At 42.4% G+C, this 26,264-nt stretch overlaps 4 protein-coding genes across 8 annotated transcripts in view; 3 read left to right on the top strand and 1 right to left on the bottom strand.

Moving 5' to 3' along the window:
• The window catches only part of phactr3b (phosphatase and actin regulator 3b), a 41,404-nt gene extending 35,571 nt beyond the window's left edge, over positions 1-5,833 (bottom strand). Inside the window, exons 1-5 of one of the 3 annotated variants that reach the window (XM_068595324.1) lie at positions 5,306-5,833; positions 4,981-5,069; positions 4,284-4,526; positions 3,673-3,753; positions 1,340-1,436 (exon numbers count right to left, since the gene is read on the bottom strand). In XM_068595324.1, the coding sequence (XP_068451425.1) occupies positions 1,340-1,436; positions 3,673-3,753; positions 4,284-4,445 (340 nt within the window). In that variant the 5' untranslated portion in view covers positions 4,446-4,526; positions 4,981-5,069; positions 5,306-5,833. Of the gene's footprint in view, positions 1-1,339; positions 1,437-3,672; positions 3,754-4,283; positions 4,527-4,980; positions 5,083-5,305 lie in introns of all 3 variants that reach the window. The other 2 variants (XM_068595323.1, XM_068595325.1) reach the window with 2 other exon arrangements.
• Positions 5,834-6,459: 626 nt separating this feature from the next.
• acot8 (acyl-CoA thioesterase 8) lies at positions 6,460-12,213 on the top strand. Its single transcript, XM_068594792.1, has 6 exons — positions 6,460-6,705; positions 8,074-8,210; positions 8,321-8,546; positions 8,845-9,002; positions 10,602-10,793; positions 11,919-12,213. The coding sequence occupies exons 1-6, from the start codon at positions 6,551-6,553 to the stop codon at positions 12,035-12,037; spliced, it is 987 nt and encodes a 328-aa protein (XP_068450893.1). The 5' UTR covers positions 6,460-6,550; the 3' UTR covers positions 12,038-12,213.
• A 1,639-nt stretch (positions 12,214-13,852) lies between these two features.
• Positions 13,853-17,798, top strand: ift52 (intraflagellar transport 52 homolog (Chlamydomonas)). 3 transcript variants are annotated; one of them, XM_068593373.1, is made up of 14 exons: positions 13,853-13,880; positions 14,323-14,491; positions 14,580-14,667; positions 14,865-14,994; positions 15,115-15,190; positions 15,381-15,452; positions 15,556-15,682; positions 15,786-15,869; positions 15,978-16,046; positions 16,133-16,287; positions 16,379-16,466; positions 16,853-16,961; positions 17,240-17,385; positions 17,465-17,798. In XM_068593373.1, exons 2-14 carry the CDS (start codon positions 14,373-14,375, stop codon positions 17,498-17,500), a joined length of 1,299 nt encoding a protein of 432 aa, XP_068449474.1. In that variant the 5' UTR covers positions 13,853-13,880; positions 14,323-14,372; the 3' UTR covers positions 17,501-17,798. The 3 variants fall into 3 exon arrangements, with proteins under 3 accessions (XP_068449474.1, XP_068449472.1, XP_068449475.1); XM_068593371.1 differs by having other exon boundaries at positions 13,863-14,024; XM_068593374.1 differs by having other exon boundaries at positions 13,863-14,024; positions 14,344-14,491.
• A 1,648-nt stretch (positions 17,799-19,446) lies between these two features.
• mybl2b (v-myb avian myeloblastosis viral oncogene homolog-like 2b) lies at positions 19,447-26,115 on the top strand. The gene is made up of 14 exons (XM_068594474.1): positions 19,447-19,707; positions 20,166-20,262; positions 20,400-20,471; positions 20,588-20,901; positions 20,988-21,120; positions 21,283-21,342; positions 21,857-22,066; positions 22,419-22,688; positions 22,764-22,888; positions 23,315-23,414; positions 23,497-23,607; positions 24,745-24,858; positions 24,950-25,081; positions 25,189-26,115. Exons 1-14 carry the CDS (start codon positions 19,688-19,690, stop codon positions 25,315-25,317), a joined length of 1,887 nt encoding a protein of 628 aa, XP_068450575.1. The 5' UTR covers positions 19,447-19,687; the 3' UTR covers positions 25,318-26,115.
• The last annotated feature ends 149 nt before the right edge of the window (positions 26,116-26,264 follow it).

Genomic DNA, 26,264 nt, shown 5'->3' on the forward strand with positions numbered 1-26,264 from the left:
ACTGCTGTGTCAGCTTTGGGGGAAATCTGCTATGGCGCTTTGAGGGAGCTGCAAACCTGCAAAAGGATGTCTCAGAGTTGCGCACACACACACACGCACACACCAACGCTGTTACGTAACCATAACAACCGCCGCAACGTGACAAGCGCTGGATGCTGAAACCGAGGCAACAACAACCGCCCGCGGCAAGAGAACTGGAAGATCCTGTGGCCCTCTCACATCTAAAGATAGCCGGCCCCTTGTCAAACAGACTGTAACATCACACACAAGTGGAATTAATCGTGTGAGAGTGTTGCAACAATGTGAAGCCAAAGACTGCTTTCTCACACCCTGCAATCCTCTCCACACACACACACACACACACACACACACACACACACACGCTTCACTATAACTTGTCTGAAACCAGTGTATATACCGATCCACCGGTTAATATTTTTCCAAAAACAGTAAATCTCCCGCCTGTGCTGCTCGGTAGCTGTGCCTCAGTGATTACCAATGGATGGGTGGGAGGAGGCTTGAGACACGATGCTAAGTGGCATTTCGCTTTGACTGGCCGGCTGCTGTACATCACCGGGGTGCATTGAGAGGGGGAAAAAGGAGAAAAGATCAGTGAGCGGAGCGGACAAACACCATGTCGGCCATGTCGGCTCACAACGCAGTTGGAGAGCCAAGTGCTGCCTTCTGCCATTTGGAATCGCCATGGAAACAACCGAACACACAGCCAGCACTCTCATCAGCTTCAACTCAAACGTACTGCGGCCCAATGCATGATGGCAGTTGCACATCCCATCTTTCCATGCTACTCCTGCTGCTGCAAAAGAAGACGGAATTCTAAAAAAAAATGGATCATAAAACATGTGAGGAGGCAATGCACTTCTGATGCACAGGTTTTCATTTTACATCATGTGTGTTTGATTGGGGCTGTCACTCGCAGCTCAATATTATGGAGGGGAATGAGCTGGGTTGTGGGGGACATCAGGGTTATGTGGCCAGTTCACAGAAGAACAAAAATCTGAAAATGTATGCGCGCTATTCATGACGTCAAATGAACGTGAACTGGTGTGACACCAGTTGGATGCGATGCCATGATGCTGCTGACACAATCCCTCTTAGGTCCGTTGACACTATTATTACACATCAGGCCTGACAGCTCAGCGAGTAGCCAATATGCATCATTAGGGAACGGTAAATGACACACGTTTACAACACACACCCTACGGTTGTTGCATTTGAATTCAGAGCACCCCCCCTTCCCGCATCGTGTGATGCGTTTCCCCATCACCTGCCAGAAGGCGCAATACTAATGAGAAGATGCCCCCCCCCCCCCTCTTCTTACCTGCTCTGTGCGCTTCGCCCAAGCGGACCTCGGTGATGCTGCTCGGGTCACTCTGAGATCTCCCCCGCTGCAACACGCGATCCTCGTCCAGCCCGTCCTGCGATGCCATGGGGAATGAAAAAGCAAAATGTATCTATATACACACGAGAGCGAGGGGCGTGTTCACTGGTGCTGGCCAAGGTCACCGGCATCAAGTGGTGGAGCAGATTTCCTAACGTGGCCGGACTGCGGCTGCAGCTGCAGCTCCTGGTCCCCGACGCGCAGCAGTGCTGGGGAAATCCATTACGCGCGCGGCATCACGCCTCCTTCAAGTGCTGCTCGTAAACCTCATTTACTGAACTCGACTTGACGTTTAGGTTTACAAAGGAAAAAGAAAGAAAAAAATGAAATTGCCTCGGTACTGCAGGAAGCTTTGAAGTGATGACAAATCCACCTTCCAAAAGTTGTTATTCGCACACACCACTTACTAATTTAGACCAACTACTGTGATACCGCCAGGGCGACTTATATAGGGGAACAGGGAATCTACAATATGAGTCGCAGATTTGTCAGGGCAATGAGCCTGAATCCAGAACTAAAATCAAAAGTGCTCCGTCCACAGAAAGCTACATCCCCACAACAGCTCCAGCTTCAATACCTACACATATGCCACTATTTGTAATTTATTTAAGGGCTTAAGTAATCTGTTACTCATTGGACTGCATTGGTCGTGTTCCTGGGCGCGAGCAAGGCTCGCACAGTTTTAGGGGCAATTATTGCGCTTTGATAATGACATTTTCTACAGCCCTTGAAGGCAGCGTTGGATTCACGTACGCCTGGGCTTGCTCAAAAAATGAGGTAAAAACAATGTTTAAATGCATTTTCCCCACTGAACTGAATCGTCTGTATTTATTGAATAAATGCATATCTTCCCATGCAGTCAGAAATTATGGAAATACGTATACGGTCAACCACAGTTGGTGAAAGGATTTACATTTATTTAAGGTACCCGGTTAAGGTACCCGGTCGTTACTCAATTAGTGGCAGTGTCTGGACGATGAACTTCGGTAGAACGTGCCTCTGTTTGTCCCTGCCGTGTTGCCGTAGTGGTGCAGCGGCAGCTTTGAGCGTATTACTGTGGCATTAAAGCAACGAGGCACTCCGTTGCTGGCTTTTCTTGCACAGTCAGTATTTGTGTGTCTTTACACGAAAGCGGCTACCTCATGTTTTCTAACGCCAATGCGGTAGTGGCTGAGATGACCAGTAGGGGGCGACTCCTCTGGTTGCAAAAATAAATCCGATCCATGAGAATGTATTATGTTTAGGTTTTACAATTATCTTCAAACAAAGCTTAGACAAAAAGAGAGGACAGGACACAACTGTATACACAGTGTTACCATGTAGCAATAAAGATATGAAGACAAGAAACATGTTCAAGGCTTTACATGTTTTCCTGATTTCATTGCTTTATAGTGTGTCAATGCTTTTAAGGCCGTTTACATTTGTGAAGATAGTATTTTCCATCTAAAATAAAGAGACTTTACATCAATACAAGAAAATAAATTGAACCTATCAGTATATACATACATAAAAAAGGGGGAAAAAATCCCTTTTTAATACCATCTCTAAATCTTGAAAGCACCTGCATGGTTTACTGCATAAGTCAAGTTATTGACTTATTTGGTTTCGTTGCTGCCACAATAATTCATATAAAAATTGCAAACTTCCATTTATTATTTTCAAATGCAGAATTCCAATAATGCTTTGCAAGAGGAGTTGTGAACCCCTGGCAAAGTCTTTTTAGACGACATGTACTATGCATAAACCATCTAATTTATGGTTACATTTAAACTGTGGATTCACATCCATCATAACATTTTCTTCCATGAAATACAAAAGACCAGTATTGCATCTACTGCAACCTACAACTGCAAACTCAATGAGAAAATTACTCTACTTCTCTATTGATTTATTGGCTCAGTAAAGATTGTAAACATATGTTTATGTCTTAATCTCTTTCAAGTCTTCTTCAATACAGCATGATGTTCATTTAGAGTCAGATAAACTGTGAAGTGGAGTATGCTTTAGGACGAGGCTCCCTTGTGATTGACAGGTCTGAAAGTTGTCCGTATCCATTTATTTCTTGCAAAAAGGAAAAGTATGTATAGCTACTCAAGGCAGTCTGTGGCATAAGCCTTTCACAAATGAAAAAGTCTCAGGAACATTTATGCACACACCAAAAGTTACACCCCTTCTTAGAATAACACAAGTAGCAAACCAGAATCACAGTGTAAGACTAGTTTTAAACTAGACTAAACCAGATCCTGCTTATGCAAAGTAAGCATATTTCTCACCAACATAATGCAATCAGTGCTTATATATGTCAGCACCACCGGCCGTCTCCAGACATAGATACATTGTCTTCGTCTAGAAACCTGTGAAATGATATAAACAAACTTTTTAAAATTGGTACTTCAGTCCAAGCAAGTGTGCAGACTGTGATTTGTCACCAGGACACAGCTGGCTGGTGTGCATTCTGAAACACCGACAGGAATAATACATGTGTTTTCATTTATCATTTGATGTTTCATGTGTGTTAAAATTTGCCAAAAACGCCTATCCAAGGCATACCCAAAGTAAATTGCAAGCTGTACTGGACAGAAGAGCAATAGATGTCACGTGACCAGAATGAACAACGTAACAAAGTTACAGCACATTCAATTAATATGACATAATGATTCATAAAGTAGGCACGATGGAACAGTTACAACTATTAAAAATATAATGGTATTGGCAGAACTAGCAATGCAACTAATAATAATAATGATAACAGCAGGCTACCCGCCAGGACTCAGGCAGCAACTGGTGAGCCAACACAAACATACGGGGAATCTTAATACCTGAGGACACTTCATGAGGGCAGCACAGACACCTGAGGCCTCATATGTTTGACAGACAGACTTACCTCAGCACTGCTGGCAGGCGGTGGGGGGTGGAGGAAGGCTGCACCGGGCAACTCCTCCTGTTCCTGCACGGCGACCATGTGACGAGCTGTAGGCGGTAGTGAGAGAGCAGGTGATGCAAGCTGGACCACGACAAGGGGCAGCTGGAGGGTCCACCAGGTCATCTTGGTCCTACGCGGCCTCCAGCAGATCCTCGTCTGTGGGCTTATCCAGCACAGCAGAGTCACCAGATCCAGGATGCAGTGCTGAGGGAGGAGCCAGAGAAGGGCATGTACATCTGAGGCTTACAGAGAAAGAAACACTTTCAGTGAGATGAAACAATGATAGTGTTTTGTGTTAATATTGAGAGGCAGACACACTTGGAGCCAAGCTGCAATTACATCTAGAGGAGCACAGAAGGTGGTGGTGAAGAGAAAACCACAAGACCAGATCAGACATGATGAGGGGTGGAGGCAGCAGCATTACTCAGGGGATTGAGGGAAAGGGTGGTGTAGGAGCTGCTACTCTACAGATGCACCATTAGTAATGTTTAGGCTGGCAGGTGGGTGAGTGATCTGAGACGAGCACCAGGCAGATATCAGCTACTCATTCAACTCTGACTAGAAAAACCTTTGAGAGCAAATAAAAGACCAACCATACATTCAAGTACTTCTGTTATTAACAAATTGTTACCTAAATATAACTTGACATTTTACTCACATTTTTTCAAGTCAACGAGCGCCTTGACCAGCTTTTCATCCCAAGGCTCCTCAGACGACTTCGAGGAGGACAGAGCTGGTCTAAAGGGACTGAAGTGGAGGGCTGTAATCACATGATGAGAGAGGAGAAACAGGAAGTATACAGTGCACATAGGTAGTTCAATAAAGATGAATTTTGACTCATTTCTGGCTTTGAGGACTCTTTCCTGCAACACTAGTGTAACATTATCAATGTATTGTTTTTATTAATTTAATCAACTTAACTGTTTTCATTCGACAGATATGTTAATATATAGTATATAATGAAATGTGTTGGACACAATTACCTTCACAGGTGACACCAGCATCCTCAGAATGATCATAGTCGCTGGACCTCAATCCCTCATGTCCACAGTGTGTTAGTGATGATTCATCTTCTGAACAATGAAGGCCATCCAACCAGATTATTCCACTGCCCTCTCCAAAATGTGCACTTCCTGGTGCTGACACAGCCTTGCCACAGCCTAGTTGCTGACAAACCACCTGAGCATCATTTAAATCCCAGCTGTCATCACACATCGTCCCCCAAAGGCCGTGGCTGTAGAACTCCACTCTGTCAGAGCAGCTGCTGTTAGAGTTGACCAATCTCACTCTTTTCTGGTTAATGAGAAAACTAAGTCTCTGTGAGCCTAAATGACAACTGCAGATGAAATTACAGCAGTATTGAGCCCAATTTTTGCAATGTACCTGATCATTTAATCCATGAGCTCATTCGTTTCTGTCATGAACTCTCACATCATTTTAAGAGTGATAATAAAGTCTGTGGCAAACATGGTTTATGATACCACCACGTTTTGTTCAGCAAAAACATCTGCAAGAATGAACAACACTAGTGATCTTTAAAGTTTAAATGCAATTTGTAGAAGTCAAGAGCTAGATCCGAGCAATACATTCACTAAACCACAGTCACATGACTTCGTGCCACCACTACTAAACTAAAGGCGGACTGTAGTTCAGCATGATGGAATTAGAATCAGATTTTGCCACTTTTTTATAACATGTTGGAGTTTCAACATCAACAAGGGGATATTTACTTCTGTATTTTGACATTGAATAGAAATAGGAAATTACCCAGAAGTAATTCCATTGACTTAAAGAGGAGCAAAACAAGACAACTTATTGTTAGGAATGACTCTGTCAGGAGAGGGAGTCAGACAACTACCCTGTTTGGAAGTCTTCAAATGGCCTTGAAATCTCCCCGTGCAGGGCCCTGAACATGGATTAGTACCTGTGGAGGTGATCAGCTGAAGGTGGGGCTTCTTTCAGGGTTTGCAGGTGTGTAAGAATGTTACCAACTGCAACCTTCTCATGAAAGCCTTCACCAGGCTGTACATGTTTATGTGCAAAGAGGCCCTTATCTTGCTGTTTGGTATTTAGATCATTCATTTATTAGTGCCCAAGATATCATGATCCACACTTCCAAACCAGTTGGTGGCGGTAATGCGCCTCAATTTGCCATTGGGCAGCCTCCAAAAAAAACGAACGAGGAAGAAGCAGAAACCCCCGCAACCGTCAAAGAAGAAGACGGAAACATGGCGGAGAGGAAAGCAAGTGACAGCGACCCAACCACGAAATCACCTGAAGATGAGAGCTCGGAGGTTAAGGCATATCTGCAGGCTCAGGACCTCAAAAGCGTCCTGGTCACCAGCGTTTTGAACCTGGAAGAGCTGGACGTAGACCTGTACAGGTAACGAAGCTGACTGAAGTTTGTCACTTCCCCAGTATGGCGCCTTCTGGTGGTCAAGTGAGCCGCCTTCCGGTGAACCTCGGTCAAGCCGGCTGGCTGGTGGTTCGCTACGGGGGCTTGGATAGCCCAAAAGTCACCGAGATAGATCTACGCAATCATTTATATAGTATATAAACAGTAAAGAAAAACTGTTTAATGTTGTACATTAATGTTATAGTTCCTATTTTTTTTTTAAACCGGAGGTTAAGGAGGTTATGAATATCATAGTTTCATTTGAGGTGACTTTGCCTTTAGTTTAGTATGAGTCATCATGAACAAGATTCCAGTGCAAGTGTAATAAAATTCCTTGTTTTTATATAAAATATGGGGAAATTATAAAAATCACGATTTCATTTGTGACTCCCTTTAGTTTTTAGCACAGTAAATCACATGTAAGCGTACACATGAACATTACTCTAGTTAATGTTTGATATACAAGTCCAATTATGAGGACATTAAGAATATGATAAATGCCGTATGTATGTGTGTGTGTGTGTGTGTGTATATATATATCTATATATATAGATATATATATATAGATATAGATATATATATAGATATATATATCTATATCTATATATAGATATATATAGATAGATAGATAGATAGATAGATAGATCTATATATATATATATCTATATATACATATATATAGATATATATATCTATAGATACATCTATAGATATATATATATATATATAGATATATATATATATATATATATATATATATATATATATACACACACACACAATTGTGTGTATATATATATATATATATATATATACAAACACGCATAAAATCTGACAGACATATGAGATCATAGACAGAAATCTTGTAGAAATTTGAGCTAACCAATGAAGGAAACAATTATATTACAGTACAAAGACTATTATTTGATATTATTTAAATTTGAAGTAAAACAGGACAGTGGTGTGACTGTAGATTTTAGATAATTAGATTTCATATAATGTTCAGCATAATATGCTGGCTTGACTGAGGTTCCACGGGCCACGGACATATAACTGGACCACAGTTATATGGCGACACTTCCGAATGAATTCGGAACTACCACAACTCGCTGGATGCTACATAAATAAATTCCATTCATGTCACCGTAGATATGTTTAAAAAAAGATCCAATAGGTCTGATTTAATAATACGTTGGTTCATGAAAACCAATCAAATATGCATGCTTCATATGAGCCAATGAGCTGGGAATACATTTAGGTCCAAACTTGTGGCTCACATTCATCTCTCTCACCGTCAAACTTACGCCAAGTGAGACTCTAGTACATCTATTTCAATTGCTTCTCTATTCCCCCCAGAGGGACGCACCACTGGGTGCCCCGCAGTCAACGTTTGTTTGGAGGTCAAATAGTGGGTCAGGCCCTCGTAGCCGCCGCCAAATCTGTCGGCGACAACCTCTTTGCCCATTCTCTCCACTGCTACTTCGTACGAGCAGGTAAGACTGGGCCGGCATCCAAGTTGATGCAATAGGTTGATTTGAAAAACTGTCCACGATCAGTTTCCCCACAACTGTTTTTTATATTATTTATTCTTTTCTCCCTCCAGGGGATCCTAAGGTTCCGGTGCTGTACCAGGTGGACCGCACGAGAGATGGCCGCAGTTTCGCCGTGCGCTCCGTGAAGGCTATCCAGCGTGGGCAGCCTATACTGACGTGCCAGGCCTCCTTCCACATGCTGCAGCCAAGTCCCCTACAGCACCAGTTCACCATGCCACCGGTCCCGTGGCCGGAAGACCTCCTCACGGTGGAGGAGCTCATTCGTCTCTATCTGAGGTGAAGCCGCCGAGATTACGCAACTCCTTCATGAGTCAGACGAGTTGGAAAATGTTTTAAATTTTCGGGTTCAGGAAGGTCCGTGTTACAGAATGTCAGGCTTTTCTTGATGTCGTTAAAAATACAGCAAATAAATGAAAGCAGAAATAAAAACAGTTACGGCAGCACAGAAACAGCACGCAATAATTGATTTTAGGAGATGTTTATAAAAAATGTGGAGAAAACATGTTGGTTTATAATAATTAGTTGATGTTACCATTTGCAATCATGAGCCGTGTTTCTTTTCATTGCTCCACAGTAAACCAGACCTGGCGGAGACGTCAAAGCAAGGCCTGAACAAACTGCTGGCCAACGAGGTCCCCATCGAGATCAAGCCCGTCAACCCGTCAGCCCTACACAGACGCGCTGCGAGCGAGCCGAAGAAGCTGTTCTGGGTGCGAGCACGGGGACACATTGGTAAATTTGGGTGAAATAAGCGTTGTGTACGCGTGTCAAATAGCATTAATGCTACACTGGGTGATGGAAATGAATAGCACTATGCCTTTACATTGGTTTTTAGTTGCCTCCTGTTGAGATTAAATGCGCTCCTTTTGGGGGTTGTTAAATGACTAAAGTGGCCAGAACAGGATACGGCCTTTAAAAAAAACGATGACATAATGGGCACACAGAAATAGAGGCCCGGTCTTGTTTTTGGCTCACCTCTTTCGTCGACTTTAAATCCAAATACTTTAATCTTTGAGACCAACTCATACACATACACTCATTTACGAACAAACGTGCACCTACCACTTCCACTAACATTAAAACTCCACATTGTTCTTTCTCTGCTCGGCAGTAAGTTGCTCACAGCCCGGATTCAGACAGTTGTGGCTTCAGTGGTCTGTTGGTAAACAAACACAATATTACAGTAATAAGTAGGGCTGGTCAAGTTAACGCGTTAATATCGCGTTAACTTTTCAATCGATTAACGGCGTTAATTATGCGTTAACTGCATTTTTTTATTTGGGGGGGCTTTTACTTTGAAGGCGATACATTTTGGTCCGCCCTTGCGCTTCCGTAGCCTTGCCGGACTATTTGCCGACTAAGAACGACGTGAAAGTAAGTATTATGCTGTAGTTTCTGTCCTCAACGAGCACCGCGCGAGTGAGTCGCTCGCCTCACAAGGCGGTCAGACTACCTGCAGCCTCGCGCTGTAAACTCAGCGGACCCGGATTGAACATTAATCGCGCATGCGCAAAGCCGCCGCTGGTACCTGTCAGCTGTCCTTCACATCTCCACCTCGTTCAACCAGACGTCAGTGCACTTGTTCAAGCCAACACAGACTGGACTTTCCTCACTGAGGAAGAAAAACTGAACTGAAAACATGAAACGCACTTATTGCTTTTGTATAAAGTTAATTATTTTCTGTTCTTTAACATACATCTTTAAGGTAAGCAACAGACTGCACATGGACAAAAGACGGAGTGGTTTGTCCCTCACAGGGACCCTTACTACTAAACAGTATCGGTTCAGAAAAAAAAGATTTATAAACTATATATGTATGTATGTTAACTTGATGTTGCCCCAGAGTGGCTGTTATATTGTTCTGATAACATTGCTTTAAAATAAAAGCGTGCAATACACTAGTTTTTACTTAATTCTTGAATTTGGCGCATGATGCGGTTAATTGCGATTAATCGCAGAAAAATCATGCGATTAATCAGTTAATTTTTTTCAACTTTGCCCGCCCTAGTAATTAGTCATTTGGAATAAGTGCCGTGACGTCGTCACCACAGACTGTCATCAACAACATGCAGGTTTAAGTAAAATAAAGTACACAGTACAATAGTTTAGTAGCTTATCTAAAGTCAACATGCGGTAAATTCCATAGTAATCACAGAAAGAGGCAACATGAAAATAAATGGAATACATACATACATACATACATACATACATACATACATACATACATACATACATACATACATACATACATACATACATACATACATACAATATATGTAATACTGTCTAACAAGTGTTTGTTCCTGTTTTCTTTGTTGTGCATTTCTGCAGGCGAGGGCAACATGAAGCTGCATTGCTGCGTTGCCGCCTATGTGTCCGACTTTGCATTCCTGGACACGGCGCTGCTACCCTATCCCGACTACAGGGCCCACTTCTCGGCCTCCCTGGACCATGCCATGTGGTTCCACAGCACTTTCCGTACCGATGAGTGGATGCTGTATGAGTGCGAGAGCCCTTGGGCAGGTCAGTGTGGTTGTCCGCTTCCCAATCTGCTCGACTTTGTACGTTGTCTGTCTGTTTGTGGAGATCCACCACAAGATCTGTAAAGACCTTAATCACCTAGTTAGTGCTTTCCACACTCTTTGTGTGTGTTTTGTTTCTGTTTTCTAAAGAAAAATTGTAAAGGCGACATCTGAAGCTTCGTTGTCATTGCATGAATCTGCTGTTTAGTTAGTTTAGTTGTGGGGGAAGTGGGATATATGGAATGACTTTTAAACGTCAGTATAGATTTAATAAAACAGTGAGGCCCAATCGCAATAGGAGGTTAACAGGAGGTTTCTGGTTGACTTTGCAAAGTTCAAAAAAAGAAACAACCTGCCGATCGTCGCATTGCGCACAGCCTGACGGACACTAGTGGCACCGTTAGGCCTTTCATATACAAACATCATCATATGTTAATTAAGTTGTCATATTGTTTAATCATAGTGCAAAATGAGCTGGATCAAGTGCCATCCCCGCCATCAGCTCAGGTTGCGGACAATTGCTTCACAGTAGTTTGTCGTACATGGAGGTTTGTGCCGATTGGCAGCAGGATCGTATTTTGACAAATGTTTTATTTAAATAATCTCTAGAATCTAATGTTTCTGGGGGAGCAGCATGTCCGCCTGCTGTGCCCCGTTCATCGGCATGAGTTAGCTTTGTATCCATAATTGGAAACCAGTTTGCTGTCTCTCTAGTGCAATAAAAAAAAAATATGATTGTGTAAATGTCAGTCTGTTAATTCAGGTGCGTGCCTTTTAGCTCTTTGACTGCAGCGAAAATGTTTTTTTTTTGAAAGGCTGAACGCCAACAAATCTGGTTGAAACAGACTATTTCGTTAGATAAACAAACAAAAAACATTGTGAATCTCGGAAATCTTTCCATCTTTCTTTTTTTCCAATGAATTTTTAATTGTTTACTGAAGATGGAGACGATGAGTGTGCATGTTTGGAGAGAGGGAAAGAGAGTTCCTTAAAGCTATTAATAATAATAACTTCAATGTCAAGATTGCGAATTAAGCTTCAAGCTATTTAATACTATGGTTTGGTCTAAGTGGCTTTTCTGCATTGTGCTTCAAGTCCAGCATGTGGTTTGTGTTGTGTCCTCCAGGGGGCAGCAGAGGACTGGTTCAGGGTCGACTGTGGAGAAGAGATGGGGTGCTGGCTGCCTCATGTTCCCAGGAGGGGGTCCTGAGAGTGAAGCCAGTCTTAGGGTCCAGCAAACTTTAAGCTTGAAACTTTCATGATACTTCTTTATTTTTGCCACTCGTTTAAAAATGATTTTATAAACCAATGTTTAAAAATGTTTAATTTATAACAAATGTTTAATTTATAACAAATGCTTATATTGTTAGGAACATGCTCTAACATACTTGTTTATACTGCCAATAAAAACTGAAAAGGTTTTTAATGGATGGGTGCTTGTTATTTGTTAGACGAGACGTGTTTACAAGTTTTGCGTCTGCCATTCATGTTTGTGTGTGAAATGAAACAACTTTAAGATCAAATTATACTTTAACGACTTAGCTGTGGCTGAAGTGTCGTAGTTCTGACGGTTTGAATTTTTTTTTTTTTAAATTACCTGAAAGTTTGACTAAGTTTAAGTAGAAACTTGGATGCAACAACAAAAAAAAGAATGTCCTCTCTTACATGTAAAGATCTGCCTGTTAAGAAGAATAAAGCAAGTTGATGGAACGTAGAGGACAGCGACGTAAGGAACAGCCTGATCCACCAGTATTGAGCGGAAAAAATACTTAAATTATTGTGGAGGAGCACAATCAAGGAAATGTACAACCTGATCTACCAGTGGAAAATGGGAAGAAGGAAAAAAAACAGTACAATCATCGGAGAGCAAGAAAGAAAAATGTACAGCCTGATCCTCCAGGAGAGACTACTAAGGGGGAAGTGATTGTGGAGCAGGACAGAACAAGACTGTACAGATTGTTCCATCTGCAATAATACCTTGAAATCTCTTTACTGAATACATGTTTTTCTACATGGCAGTGGATTTGAAGTGCACAATGCACAAAATGTGAGCAGTATTTTGCTTCTGTAGGTTTTACCTCACACAGATAAGGCTTCGTCTCTTTGGTCTCCTTTTCCAGGTCTCTCAATTCGGATCCGCCTCCCGAGATTGACCTTTTCCATTGCAATGTACTGAGCGAAGCTGGAAATGTCATAATCATGGGACACGTCCCAGGTCTGGGTTAAATGTAGTTTAAATGTTAAGATTACTTTTTGTTTTCTCCTTTTCAAACTGCTTGATAAAATTTAAATTTTCTTTACAATCTATTTTTATTTAATTAATAATTCATTTTTTATCAAGGGATTATCATTCAAACTATCGTGGAGGATTATTCAAGCTTTTTTGACTCAGTACGGTATATCTGTTTTAATAAAGCCTAACATGAGGTTCAGCAGCTGACGAGGGCAGAAGTTGCTTCATATCATGATACAATTTAGATATTTGGATATCTGCAAGGTTTTATTTCCAACATAGTGGAATATAATAACACCAAGTCTAAGAAAACACCATGATGTAATGAATATGAGCACTATTTGCAAAAGTAATTAAAAGACATCACATTATGCCCCTCCAGGAGAAAGTGTCTCCACTTTCCTGATCAAGGAAAACACATGATAATATGGCACATATACCACACTAAGGTTTGTGTTATATAATGAGACAATAATTCACTGAACATGTATAATACTGTTTAGCAAGTCGTATTCGCAAAAATGGCACATCTTACGTAAAATGTGAATGAAAATCCGAAAATGTAATTATAAAAGCCTTAACCAAGCCAACACAGAGTGATACAAGGTATTTTCTTGTCTCTGGAAGCGTTGGAACAAGTGTCTTTTTTAACTAATGATTATACCTGTGTCCTCGTATTGTATTGTGTTGTATTTTATATACATGTTTTTCTGTTTGTAGCTATATGGACTCACGAGTCTGAAATAAAAGAAATATAATAACGTGCCCCTCCCTTATTTCTTGGTTGTTATGCGGTGAGCGCCCTTGGTTACCACTTTCCTCCCGGCATGCATCACTACCAGCCTAGCTTGTGAGGTAAGCTAGCTTGCGCTAGCATTCGACGTTTGCGTTGAACGTGTATCTTTTTTTCTTTCTTTCCACTTGTTGTCCAGCTCGGATATTTATTTCCGCCCGTGACGTTGCTATCTCGTATTAAAAGGTTGGCGTTGCAAAAGTTAGGTAAGGCCGCCCAGCATTAATTTACATGGCGAACATAACATAGCACAGTACAGGTTAGCTGTTGCTAACAACTTCTGCCAACAGAATGACGCTCAAAGGACGCTTACAGTTAACCACTTTTGTACGCTAATAATAGTCAGGCCCAGAGGCGAATGCTGCTTATAAGCGGTTGAATAAGCGAGCGAACACTATTCATTGCTAGCTAAAAACAATAACAACGTAGACGAAAAAAAGCTAATAACAATAATTTGCGTTAGTTCATCCTTGACACCAATTAAATTGCCTCTAACGCCACTAGGTGTATGGATGCAATTGACAGCCGTCGTCGGTGAGTGGATTCAGTAAAGGATGGAGAAGGAAGCGCTTAACGCGGTCGTCTTCAACGTGTCGAAGAGAGAGCTTTTCACAACGAATAATGGCTACAAGTCCGTGCAGAAAAGGCTAAGAGCTCAATGGAAAATCCAAAGGTAAACACAAAAACTATCTCTGCAGTCTGGGGCGTTGTGGCTCACAATTTGCTAAGTTACGAAACAAATGCTCTTTCCCATCCCATAGTATGAAGGAAGAGCTGTCTCTGGAGAAGCTGAAAGGTGTCAAATTGTGGATAACTGCAGGACCCAGGGAGAAGTTCACAGCTTCAGAGGTGATGTATTGTGAAGAACAACCAGATATGTTTTGTTTATTTCCACATGACAGCACTTGGGTGGGGGAGATTGTACAAATGGGAAGTTTACCAGCCACATATAAATTAACTTCCACTGTGTGCTTTTCTAAGTTCCGCAAGCGCACCCTGACAAGCATTTTTTTTTTTTACATCATTCTTGTCCCTTTTCACTTCAGCTGGAGGTGCTGAAGCTGTACTTGGACGGGGGAGGAAACGTCCTGGTCATGCTCGGTGAAGGGGGAGAAATGAAATACAACACCAACATCAACTTTCTCCTGGAGGAGTTTGGCGTGATGGTCAACAATGGTTTGTGTTTTAAGTTTGTTTTTGAAATGACAGGGGGCGCCATCTGTGTGGTAACAGGGGTCTACTTTTCTAACAGTTGTATTGAATTCTGCGGGGTCTTTCTTCCTTTTACTGCTGCAGATGCTGTTGTGAGGAATGTGTATTACAAATACTTTCATCCGAAGGAGGCGCTGGTGTCCAACGGTGTGTTGAACAGGTTCGTGGTCAGAGCATGTGTTTTTCTCACACAAACGCCCATTTTATACGACATTCTGCAATACATCCAAGTGTATTTTGAGCCTGTTTGTATCAGAATTCAGTAGCGATAACTGTAATACTATTAAATAGAATAGATCGTAAGCTGATGAACATCAAAGTCACAATATTCTTGCCTTTTCCTTGTTTAGAGAGATTAGTCGGGCTGCTGGCAAAGTGGTCACAGGCATCATCGAAGAGGAAAACGTTGGAAACAATGCACAGTAAATGACTTACTTCCATATTTCGATTTTCTACATTTGGCACTGCCTTTAGTGACTTGGAGGGTGTTTGAATCTAAGCACTTTCCTGTTTTTATTTGCGTAGGGCTCTCACGTTTGTGTACCCGTACGGCGCAACACTGAACGTGATGAAACCGGCTGTGGCCGTTCTTTCAACTGGCTCCGTTTGCTTTCCCCTCAACAGGCCGGTTCTGGCCTTCCACCAAGGAAAGGTCAGAATTCACTGTAGTTTTCAAACTTATACCCTAACAATGTAACACGCACAAACAAGCATGCACATTTGTGAGATGTTAAGAAGTCTTGTTTCCTGTAAAGGAGGGTGGCAAACTGGCAGTGTTGGGTTCCTGCCACATGTTCAGTGACCAATACATAGACAAAGAGGAGAACAGTAAAATCCTGGTGAGTCTGGTTGGAATTTATTTCTTCATTTTTCAGTTAACTCTCGAGAAGATTCAGCTCTCCTGTAGATTGTCAATATTTAGTCTATACTTTTTTTTTCTGTTCCAGGATGTTGTGCTCCAGTGGCTCATGGCTGATAATATTCAGCTGAATCAGATTGACGCAGAAGATCCAGAGGTGAGGAGGGATACTCAACAGGAGAATGGAGTCACTTGTGTCATCTTTTTAATTAAACAATTCCATCTTGTGCACGTGTCCTCTAGATCACAGATTACACCATGCTGCCAGACATTGGGGGCTTGGCGGAACAGCTCAGAGTGTGCTTACAGGTGGGCGACGAAAACCCAAGGGACTTCACCTCGCTGTTTGACATGTCCTTGTTCAATTTGTCAACCGACGCCTTACCCCAAGTCATCAGGTGAGAACGCAAGATGAACAACAGAGAAGGCTCTGCTTTTGTCGCTGTTTTTTTTTCATGGAAAAAAGACTAAAACTAATATTTTCTGCAGTGCCTACAAGCAGCTTAATGTCAAAGATGAGCCACTTCAGCTGACAGCGCCACATTTTGAGACGCCACTGCCGCAGCTTCAACCCGCTGTAAGTTTCAGTCCTACAGTCACATCCCAGCCAGTGTGTTTCCATACATGTAATTAATTTCTTTGATAGATATTGAATTTTCTTTTTTACCATCCAAACACTAATTTGACTCAGCACTGATAGTGAACAAAACTAAAAACTCCCATTTCAAATGAAAAAGAGTATATTTTGTGTCTGTTATTGGCCTATCTTATCTGGTCATTTTTAAATCCGGCGTACAGTTCCTAGTCGGCTAATATCCCAGATTTAACTAAACTTCAAAGCAACATAATTTTGAGTCTGAAATTAACACACGTTTACAAAGTGACTGAACAAATGTATGTACACATTAGTAGCTAGCTACTTCTCAGAGATTTGCCTTAAGGCCCACTCATTTTGTCCTTTAGGTCTTTCCTCCGGCCTTAAGCGAGTTGCCGCCTCCTATGCTGGACCTGTTTGACCTAGATGAAGCGTTCTCGTCGGAGAAAGTGCGTCTGGCACAGCTCACCAATAAATGTAAGTTCAGTACTTTACGGCGCAAAATTATTTACTGGTGCGTTTAAAGGGCTCGCTCGGATTTGTTCAATAGGGTTGGATGAGGTAGGCTACTTATCCATAGTCTGTGTACTACCTATGACATTTGGCACACCCACAGTTTGGAAAACATTCAAGAATACACATACTGTGGAGAAGTACCTCAGACAACCCCACTTCCAAAACAAAAAATTGTAACCAGCCATTTAGGTACCATGTCATTTTTCACTTATTCAATTTCACTTGATTGTTAAAACAAGGTACGGACGATGATCTTGAATTCTACGTGCGAAAATGTGGCGAGATCCTGGGGGTAATGCCAAAGTTGGATAAAGAGCACAGGGATGCCAAGCACATCTTGGAACACATTTTTTTCCAGGTTGTTGAATTCAAGAAACTCAATCAGGTGAGAACCTAAATACTCTTTACAAGACTGTTTGCAGCAATGGCCTGCTCTAAAAATCTCTCTCCCTGTCTCTCTGCAGGAGCCTGACACAGAGGCACCATTCACTCCATTGTGATTGGATTCAAGAAACTTGTTAAAGATTCTCATCTCTCCTGCAGTCACTGTGACATGACCAAGCAGATGTGACCATATTTTCATAGAAGGTATGAGATTACAGCATCAACATGGGCACGCTTAGTTTTTAGAAGTTATATTCAACTTCTTAAAACCAGCAGTACCATGTTGATGCTGTAATCACTTGTGACACAATGGGTTCATGTCTGGTTAAATATCAAAAAAGGTGCAATTTGCTGTGTATATACACACACACACACCTTTAAAAAATGCAAATACGGTTTTTATACTTTATTTAAATCTTTTTTTAAAAAGCATGAATCCTCACAACAAAATTTTACCAACAAAATGATAAAACCAAAAATGTAAAGCTTTTTGTTGTTTTTTGATTCATCTTTGCTGGATGAGTCCACTATCATGACATCTTCCTTCCAAGTATGTGTTTAGGACAGTCTTGGCCACATCAGGGAGAAACTTCAGCTTGTGAATGTAGAGTGGACTGGGGTTTTGGACTCCATGTTGCCTCCAGAGCACTGGACTCCAGGCAGGGTTTCGGGCTGTTCTCAGATTTAATCAGAGAGACGTCCCAAGACATTTGAGAGGCGGTGAGGTCGCTGTACGACCGGTCAAAACCGGCAGATTCCATCTGCTTTCCCATGAGCAGGGGGGTGGACGAATTTCCTTCCTTTCCTTGCAAAGGCACGGCCAGGTGACGGGCGTTGCCCTCTTGGGTGTTAAAGTTGTGCATGGAGAACGCCAAAGAGGGAGAAACGGGGTCCGATGACGGGCAGAGAGAAGCCAGGAAAGACAGCCCGGTATCAGAGCCATCAGCCACGATGTCGTCGTTGGACCTTTGTGACGTGGATTGCTGCTGCAGCAACAGAGCAGACGGCAAACTCTGGTCCCCAAAAAACTTCCTGTCAAGCTCAGACAAAGACGAACACTCAAAGCTTTTCATATCTAGAAAAGGAAATGTTTGATCCACTCAGAATCCCATTGTTTGATCAGACACAAATGCATATATCCATTGTGAGATGAAAAATAGTAGTTTTCTTACCGTTAATGACAAAAACCTCCATCGTTTCCTTAGGCCGGCTAGTGCCAACTGATCTGCAGCTGGGTTTTAACCTGTTGAAGCTGCTCCTTAATTGACTCAGCTGGTGGCAAGGCAAGTCATCAGTCCAGAGGGAGGTGGGGTAGCATAGCAGCTTTTTATTTTGATGTATTTAACATGTAAATAAAATATTATTTGAATTATGTCTATTTGTGTTTTACATACTTTTGTTCAAAAAAATAGAATTGTTTTTAGTGTGTCTTTCTTTTTGTAGATTTCCTGATCACTTGTGGATAAATAAATGAAACAGCTCCACATCACAATATTATGTGATCGATAAATGCATTAATTATTGTTGAATTTGTCCATTTTTGTTATAAAATATTAAGAAATACCAGAGACACACTTTCAAAATTGCTTATTTTGAACTGTCAAGCGATGCCGAACCTTTAAAACAACAAAGAGCGGCAGCAAATGTTCACATTTGGGAAGTTGGAAACAGGAATATTTAGTGTTTTTGATTAGTACATGACCTAACATGTTCAGTCATTTTATTAAATAACTGTTCTGGGCTCTGAACTTTTATAAAAAATATTGACGCTGACATTTTTGTACTTTTTTGATCGCTATAAATTCTTAACCAACACTTTTTTTTTAAATAGTTATAACGTTTTTATACATGACAACGCCATGTTCTTCACTAAATTTAAACACTACACGCGGAAGTAGAGTAAACACACAACCCCTTCTCATGAGTCGAAACAAGCTTGTGTGTTTGTTTCTTTTTCCTTTTTTTCCTCTGAAGCTGTCACTGGAGTTCTCGCCGGCCGCCCGACGCCACGCGCACGTCTGACGCGCATCTACGTCACCATCCGGTTTTGGAAGGCGGTGAAGGGCGCGAGATAGAAATCCAGGAGCGCGGACAACCCGGGCGCCCTGCTCCAGCTGGCTAGTAGCTGCAACTTTACCGTTCAACACAACGCTGCCGGACCTCCATAGCCTCCACCGCTGGTTGCCCATCGCGAAGACAACAAGCACGCGGAATACATCGACATAATACAGAATACACACGCACATGACGTGCAAAGGCTGCAGGACGAACCACCTGAACGTAAACAACAGAAACAGAGGGAAATGTCCTTGTGGCCGCGCGGGTGAGCGGCTAATCTTTGTTTTTCCGTAGCGGTAGCAGTACTCGTTTACAGCTTTACGTTGTTATTGGCATTCAGTTGGCTTTAGTACAAAAAAAGTTTGCTTTATATATATACCTAATATCCACTTGTGAGTACTTCACGGACCTCTATATGTGCCGCCCTTTTCATCCTAAAGAATCGCGATAAAATAACTATTTTATTTATTATTTTAACGTCAACCACTCGGTGTCTATCAAACCACAGCAATCGGTTCATCCGTCCAACACCATACCGACCATCTAGTTCTGCCACACGGCATTTTACGCGGATCACATCGCCGCCGAGTCCAGATTTATCATCACAGACATAAACCTGACAATCGGGGTCATCCTCGCCCCACACACACGCTCACACAACTCGTAAAAGTGCGGGTCCGAGTCTACTATATAGACATCACAGCTACTTTATGTCTCCCACAGTGAGGACGGAGAGGAGGCCATGCATCACGACACCGATTCCGATGTGGCAGAGCAGAGGGACGGTGGGAAAGTGAAGGTGAAATGGACACAAGAGGAGGTGAGTGTCTCGACTTGTCCGCCATCAATTTGCATGTTGTCTCAATGGGCTCTGACTCCACCACCACCACTCAATGTAAATACAAGGCCATGTAGGACAGGGGAACATACAGAGGCTTTGTTTGTTTGTGTCAACAGGATGACAAGCTCAAGGCCCTGGTTCACAAACTGGGATCAAATGATTGGAAATATATTGCCACCTACATATCAGTGAGTTTAAGCCTCCTATTTCAGTTTGCTTTGAGGTTTCCTTGGCTATTTATATATGTATGCATATTCATATGTATGTACAGAAATCTCATTCCTACTTGTTTTGTCATGCTCAGAGTCACTCTGAACACCAGTGTCAGCACCGTTGGTTTAAGGTATTGGATCCAGAATTGGTCAAAGGCCCGTGGACCAAAGAGGAGGACGAGAAGGTGATAGAGCTTGTCAATCTCTACGGCAACAAGCAGTGGGCGATGGTGGCCAAGCACCTGAAAGGCAGGCTGGGAAAGCAGTGTCGCGAGCGCTGGCACAACCACCTCAACCCCAATGTGAAGAAGTCCTCTTGGACGGCGGAGGAGGACCTCATCATCTTCAAGGCGCACTGTCTGCTGGGGAACCGCTGGGCTGAGATGGCCAAGTTGCTTCCTGGAAGGTGAGCTACGTCCGCGGAGAGGAGAAGTTTCTGATTTAAGCGCCCCCGCCCTTCGTAGACCTTCATGTCATGATATTTGTTCACAGGACCGATAATGCCGTGAAGAACCACTGGAATTCCACCATCAAGCGCAAATTAGAGATGGGCTTCTTTGCCGGGGAGGTCTTCAGTCAAAATGAACTCGAAGAGCTGTTGGACCGTGTAAATAAAGATGTGCAGGTGGGCTATATACATATAAATATATCCCCCCTTCCCCCTCCGTGGTCATGATGTTGTAGGAGCAATTTGAATATATATATATATATATATATATATATATATATATATATATATATATATATATATATATATATATATATATATATCTTTTTTGCTATGCAGATGGCCAGTTGCTCCCAAGATGGTGCAGAAAGGGATCCAGACCAGACAACGCCTACTTCGGTGAGCAACCACCATTTGTAAAATATCCCGGTTCAAACACATGACTCATGTACCAAAGTGAAGCAACATTTTTGCGTCACGTAAGTTTGCTCGCCGGACTATTTGTGGTCATTTGTTCTAGACGCGCCCGAGAGGAGGAATATCTTATTTCCATGGAATAAATGATCATTTCCACCATGAAAGGAATAACCACTTAGTTCCACAAACCTCGGAACATCAAACAATCGCCCTCAGTGCTGGTTGAGGCTGATCAATAGCCAGTTTGGTGACCGGTTGGTTCAGATCAGTGCCCGTTTATTCAATGCTAATAGGCTGACGCTGACATCGCGTCATTCACGCCCAAGTTTATTCGCGTCTTCGCATTGACTTTGTATGTGATCTACTCGTGCAAAAAAATTGCTGGCATTCATTTGTGCCAGTGGTTGGACAGCATCCCTGCTTCACGGGACGCTGTTTATTTTTTTGGGTGGAGAGGTGTTTGGATGTTTAGTGTTTCTCTTACGTCCGGTTGCAGGAAACAGCCACGTCTGTCACGATGAAAGCCGAGCACGTCTCCGTCGCGGTGAAAGTCGAGCCCATCGAAGTCGCGTCCTCGCCAAAGGACGGCTCAAGTCCCAAGTCCGACGCTGGAGAAATGAACATTACCAGCTGGGTGGTGGACAGCTCTGGCTTTCTCTCCCCAACTGGCCCGGTACTGAAAGAGGTGCTGGACATGGTGGACGGAGTAAGTATCCCCAATAACCAACAAACAGACATTTGTAAATCAAATATGCGTCAGATAGATGACGCTACCATTTTAGTTGCTTCATTGCACCTCCTTTTTTTTCTTCTTTTTTCTACAGATTGACAAATAGTGGTTTTGAACATAAAGTTCAGTTACATACAGATATGTAAAGGATCTGTTTTTCTGTTTTAATAGGTATTATGGTTGTTTGTTATTGTGGTGTATGTATATGCTTCTATAAAATCTTTTTATGCGTCTATATTTATCCAAGCTTAGAAAAAAAATCTGATATACTATGTTATAGTGACTAGATGTCCAACTCTCAAGTAATTTGCCTCTAACCGCTTATCAGGACCTGGAGGGCTGGTGCAACCTAGAGGCCTTTGACATGCCGGAGGACAGTCCGAGCCCGGAGCGCCATCAGTTTCGCCTGGAGGGCAGCGCCCTGCAGGAGCTAAGCAAAGGCAGCAAGGGCGAACTCATCCCCATCTCTCCCGGAGGGGTCACGCCACCCTCCATACTGAACCGCCGCAGCCGGAGGCGCATCGCCTTGTCCCCCGACAACAACTCCATGACCCCCAAGAGCACTCCTGTCAAAATCTTGCCCTTTTCTCCATCTCAGGTAAGTTAGTAACCCTTTATTTATTTATGTATTTCGCCTAAGATGGTCTATTAACTTACCTCGTGCTGTTTCTAGTTCCTCAACATGTCTGATCTGGAGAGCCCGTCCCTCACATCCACCCCGGTGTGCAGCCAGAGAGCCATTGTTATGACACCGCTACAGCGAGACAAGACCCCCCTCACCCAGAAGGAAAACTCTGTGTAAGTGGTCTCTCTAACCCAGTGGTTCTCAAACTGTGGGGCGCACCCCTCTAGTGGAGGCTTCCCCCAGTGCTTCACAGCAGCTTATGCAGCCACTAACACTGATACAACATGATGGTTCACACATATCTGCACTCGTTTTTCATATCTGCACTCGTTTTGTTCTGCATGTTATTGTTATTATCTTTAAAAGATATTCAGTGCAAAACAGGTTAATTGCCACAATAAGTCATTTTTTTGGGATGGGCGGTGAACATTTTTCTTCCTCCAAAGTGGGGCATGACAAAAAAAGTAGAGAACCGCTTTTCTAACCAGTGATGGGTTCTAATAGCTTGTTGCATTTCGGATTCAGTTTTGGGTCTCCAAAATTCATGAATTGGGCTGAATTTGAGTCTCGGTGTTCACATTTTGTGCATCTTCATGTAGATTTGTCACACCCAACCACAAGTCCGAGCTCTGTCCGACCCCGCGAACTCCAACGCCGTTCAAAAACGCCATGGAGAAGTACGGGCCTCTGCAGCCTCTGGTGAGTATCTGTAACTGTCAGTGGAAAGAGATGGGTTCATCCCGATGCATTAACTTTCTTTTGGTCTGCTGTGTTATCTTAGCCTCAGACTCCGAACCTTGAAGACGACATAAACGAGGTCATCATGAGAGACTCTGGGATTGACTTGGTCGGTGCGCGCTCCACTCCGCCTGAGCAAAGGCGCAAAACGATGGTAACTGAGTCAACCTAAATACCTGCCTGATCTGTTAGAGTTCTTTAATGCCTATTGGTGCCAGCTTATAGAGAGCCAGCATGATGTAAGAACAAAAAAAAAAACAGTCAAAAATAAGTGACATTTGCTGATGCACGCTACTAGCTAACATCCTCCCCCACCTAAGTTAACACTGTTAGCTCTGTCAGCACTGAGGCTGTGTTTGCTATTCACACCATTGACTGGTAGTTGAGAGCCACGTGGAGGCAATCCACTTCAATCATCGATTTGTTGTGAATTCCATATAGATCTCCTTTTTAATGCTTTTAAAGGATTTGCCTCACTAAAAAACTGTTCACCATTTAACAGACTGAAGCTTCAAAAAGTTGTTACGGGGCCATTCAAATGGAACTTGGATGGATATCATCAATAAGGGCGAAATCATTAATGCTGTGTATAATGTGCCTTCCAATCAACCGTCACCGATATAAAAATACTTTCCACAAGGTTTTTATTACCAATAGCAAATATTGTCGTTCACGCTAACTAGTATTTTAAAGATGGAACCTTTCTTTTCACACGCGGAGGCGTGCATTACAAGAATCGTTACTCAGCAGACAGCTGCAATGGAACGAAGGAGTGTGAAAACCCCTTGTTCATTCACTTCCCCCAACCAGATATTTTATCTGCTTTTACTGCCATGGCCAATCAAGAATACTTTGAACTAATCACATGAATATGTTTTTAGCTTCCATGGTGTAACCGTCACCATGATGAAGTTCAATTCTGACCTCCTTCCATTCATGCATGGACCTATTGTTGTCTTTAGACCTCTTTATTTTAGAGCAGGGTTGTCCTTCAATCAACGGATCGGCCGTTCGATCCCCGGCTTCACTAGTCCTTGTCGATGTGTCCTTGAGCAGGACACTTACCCCTTTTTGTCCCCACATGACAGCTAGTCCTGATGAGCAGGTGGCACCTTGTATGATAGCCCCTCCCATCAGTGTATGAATGGGTGAATGTAGTGAAAGTAGTATTAAAGAGCTTTGAGAGGTCGGACGACTAGAAAACTAAGTATAGTCTATTTACCATTCCTCGTTGTCTTTATTGTTCTCGAAGCTATGAACTCAGCATTTGATTGTTCATTTTTATCCCCAGCATCGTCCTCCCATGAAGAAAGTGCGTAAGTCACTGGCCCTGGATGCCGTGGACTGCCATGTGCCCACATCTAAACGCAAATCCCTCAAGACTGAAGCCAAACATGCAATCAAGGTTAAAAAGAAGTCACAACGTGTTTATTATAAGCCAGTCTGTAAATTTGACACATCCTAACCTGTCTTGTCCGCCTTTTTCCCGACCCCAGGAAGAGCCGGTGATAGTGACCCTCAACTCCTCCTCGTTTTGCAGTAAACGACACGACAATATTTTGGATCAGGGCTTCCTTTTTGGACCTAGCGACAGTGCCATCTTTCCCAGCACGGCTCCCCCAGTTCTGGTAACTTAGTTTTTTTTTAATTTAATTTTTTTTAAATGTCCTCAATAAGAAAGTATTCTAATGTAGAGTGACCTTTTTTCTCTCTCTGTCTCTCTCCCTCCCTTCAGATGTCAAAAGAATGGGAGACAGTTGTTTGCGGACAAACTAAAGACCAGCTCATAATGACGGAGAAGGCAAGGCGCTACCTTCGCTCGTTAAAATCCCACGCCCCCAGCCGGGCGCTGATTCTGTCCTGAGGCGTGTCTCGTCTTCCCACCAACACATCACACGTGCGGAACCTAATATTGCTGTTTGTCCCCTGTGCCATTTTGTTTTTGTAACGCATGGACAAGGAAAAGCAGCGTGTCATGTGTTGGTTTAGTACAGTGCTCGTTAGCAATCACAACACAATATGTAGCCCCAGGAATAATTGAAGGGGTGATTTTTAGGTTCAGTTTCACTCCAATGGCCTCGTGCAAGGCTTGAAATCGCATTTCATTGTACTGTCACTTAAAAAAACAAATGAAAAGAGCAATGAATGTAGAATAGAAGAAGAAAAAAATCACGGCCATAAACTCTATCCATCACTGAAAAGGTTAAATGTTTTTGCATCACATAATGAGTTTGTAATTAAACTGGTTTTTAAAGTTGAGAAGAGTCCAAAGACTCAGGTCGCACCTCCATATCCAACGTTCAGTTGTGTGATTGGAATATGGAGTAAATTCAGACAGCTTGATCACTAATGCATTTAGAGACATTGAGGCAGGTAAAAAAAAAGTTAAGTAAACATAGTCTTGTTGTAAAAGTCTGTTTAGCATGTCTAGTTTCATAATATACATAACATGCAAATTATACATCTCAATATGTACATTTGAAGTGAGGTCCTTGGGTGGATAAATTGGGTGTCTGCTGGAAATTTGAGGTGACCACCGCACACATCTGCTATCTGTCAATGAGACCTTTTACTGGTTGTCCAACTGAGTGATGAATACACTTGAGGAAAGTTGTTACAGCACCCGTGAGGTTGCAATGTAATGGGGTCATGGATGCTATACCGCCGCTAATGTTCAGAATATTATGTCATTTGGCACTGTTTGTAAATATTTAGAGAATTTTGTTAAGAAATTTAATAAAAACACAATATGTCCAATGTACACTTTCCTCTTTATTATGACAAAGCAGTGTATCTAATTTAAAGTTGAGA

The sequence above is a fragment of the Clinocottus analis genome, unplaced genomic scaffold (assembly GCF_023055335.1).
Source record: "Clinocottus analis isolate CAN_PGR_092001 unplaced genomic scaffold, fCliAna1.0.p SCAF_3, whole genome shotgun sequence".
NCBI lineage: Eukaryota > Metazoa > Chordata > Actinopteri > Perciformes > Cottidae > Clinocottus > Clinocottus analis.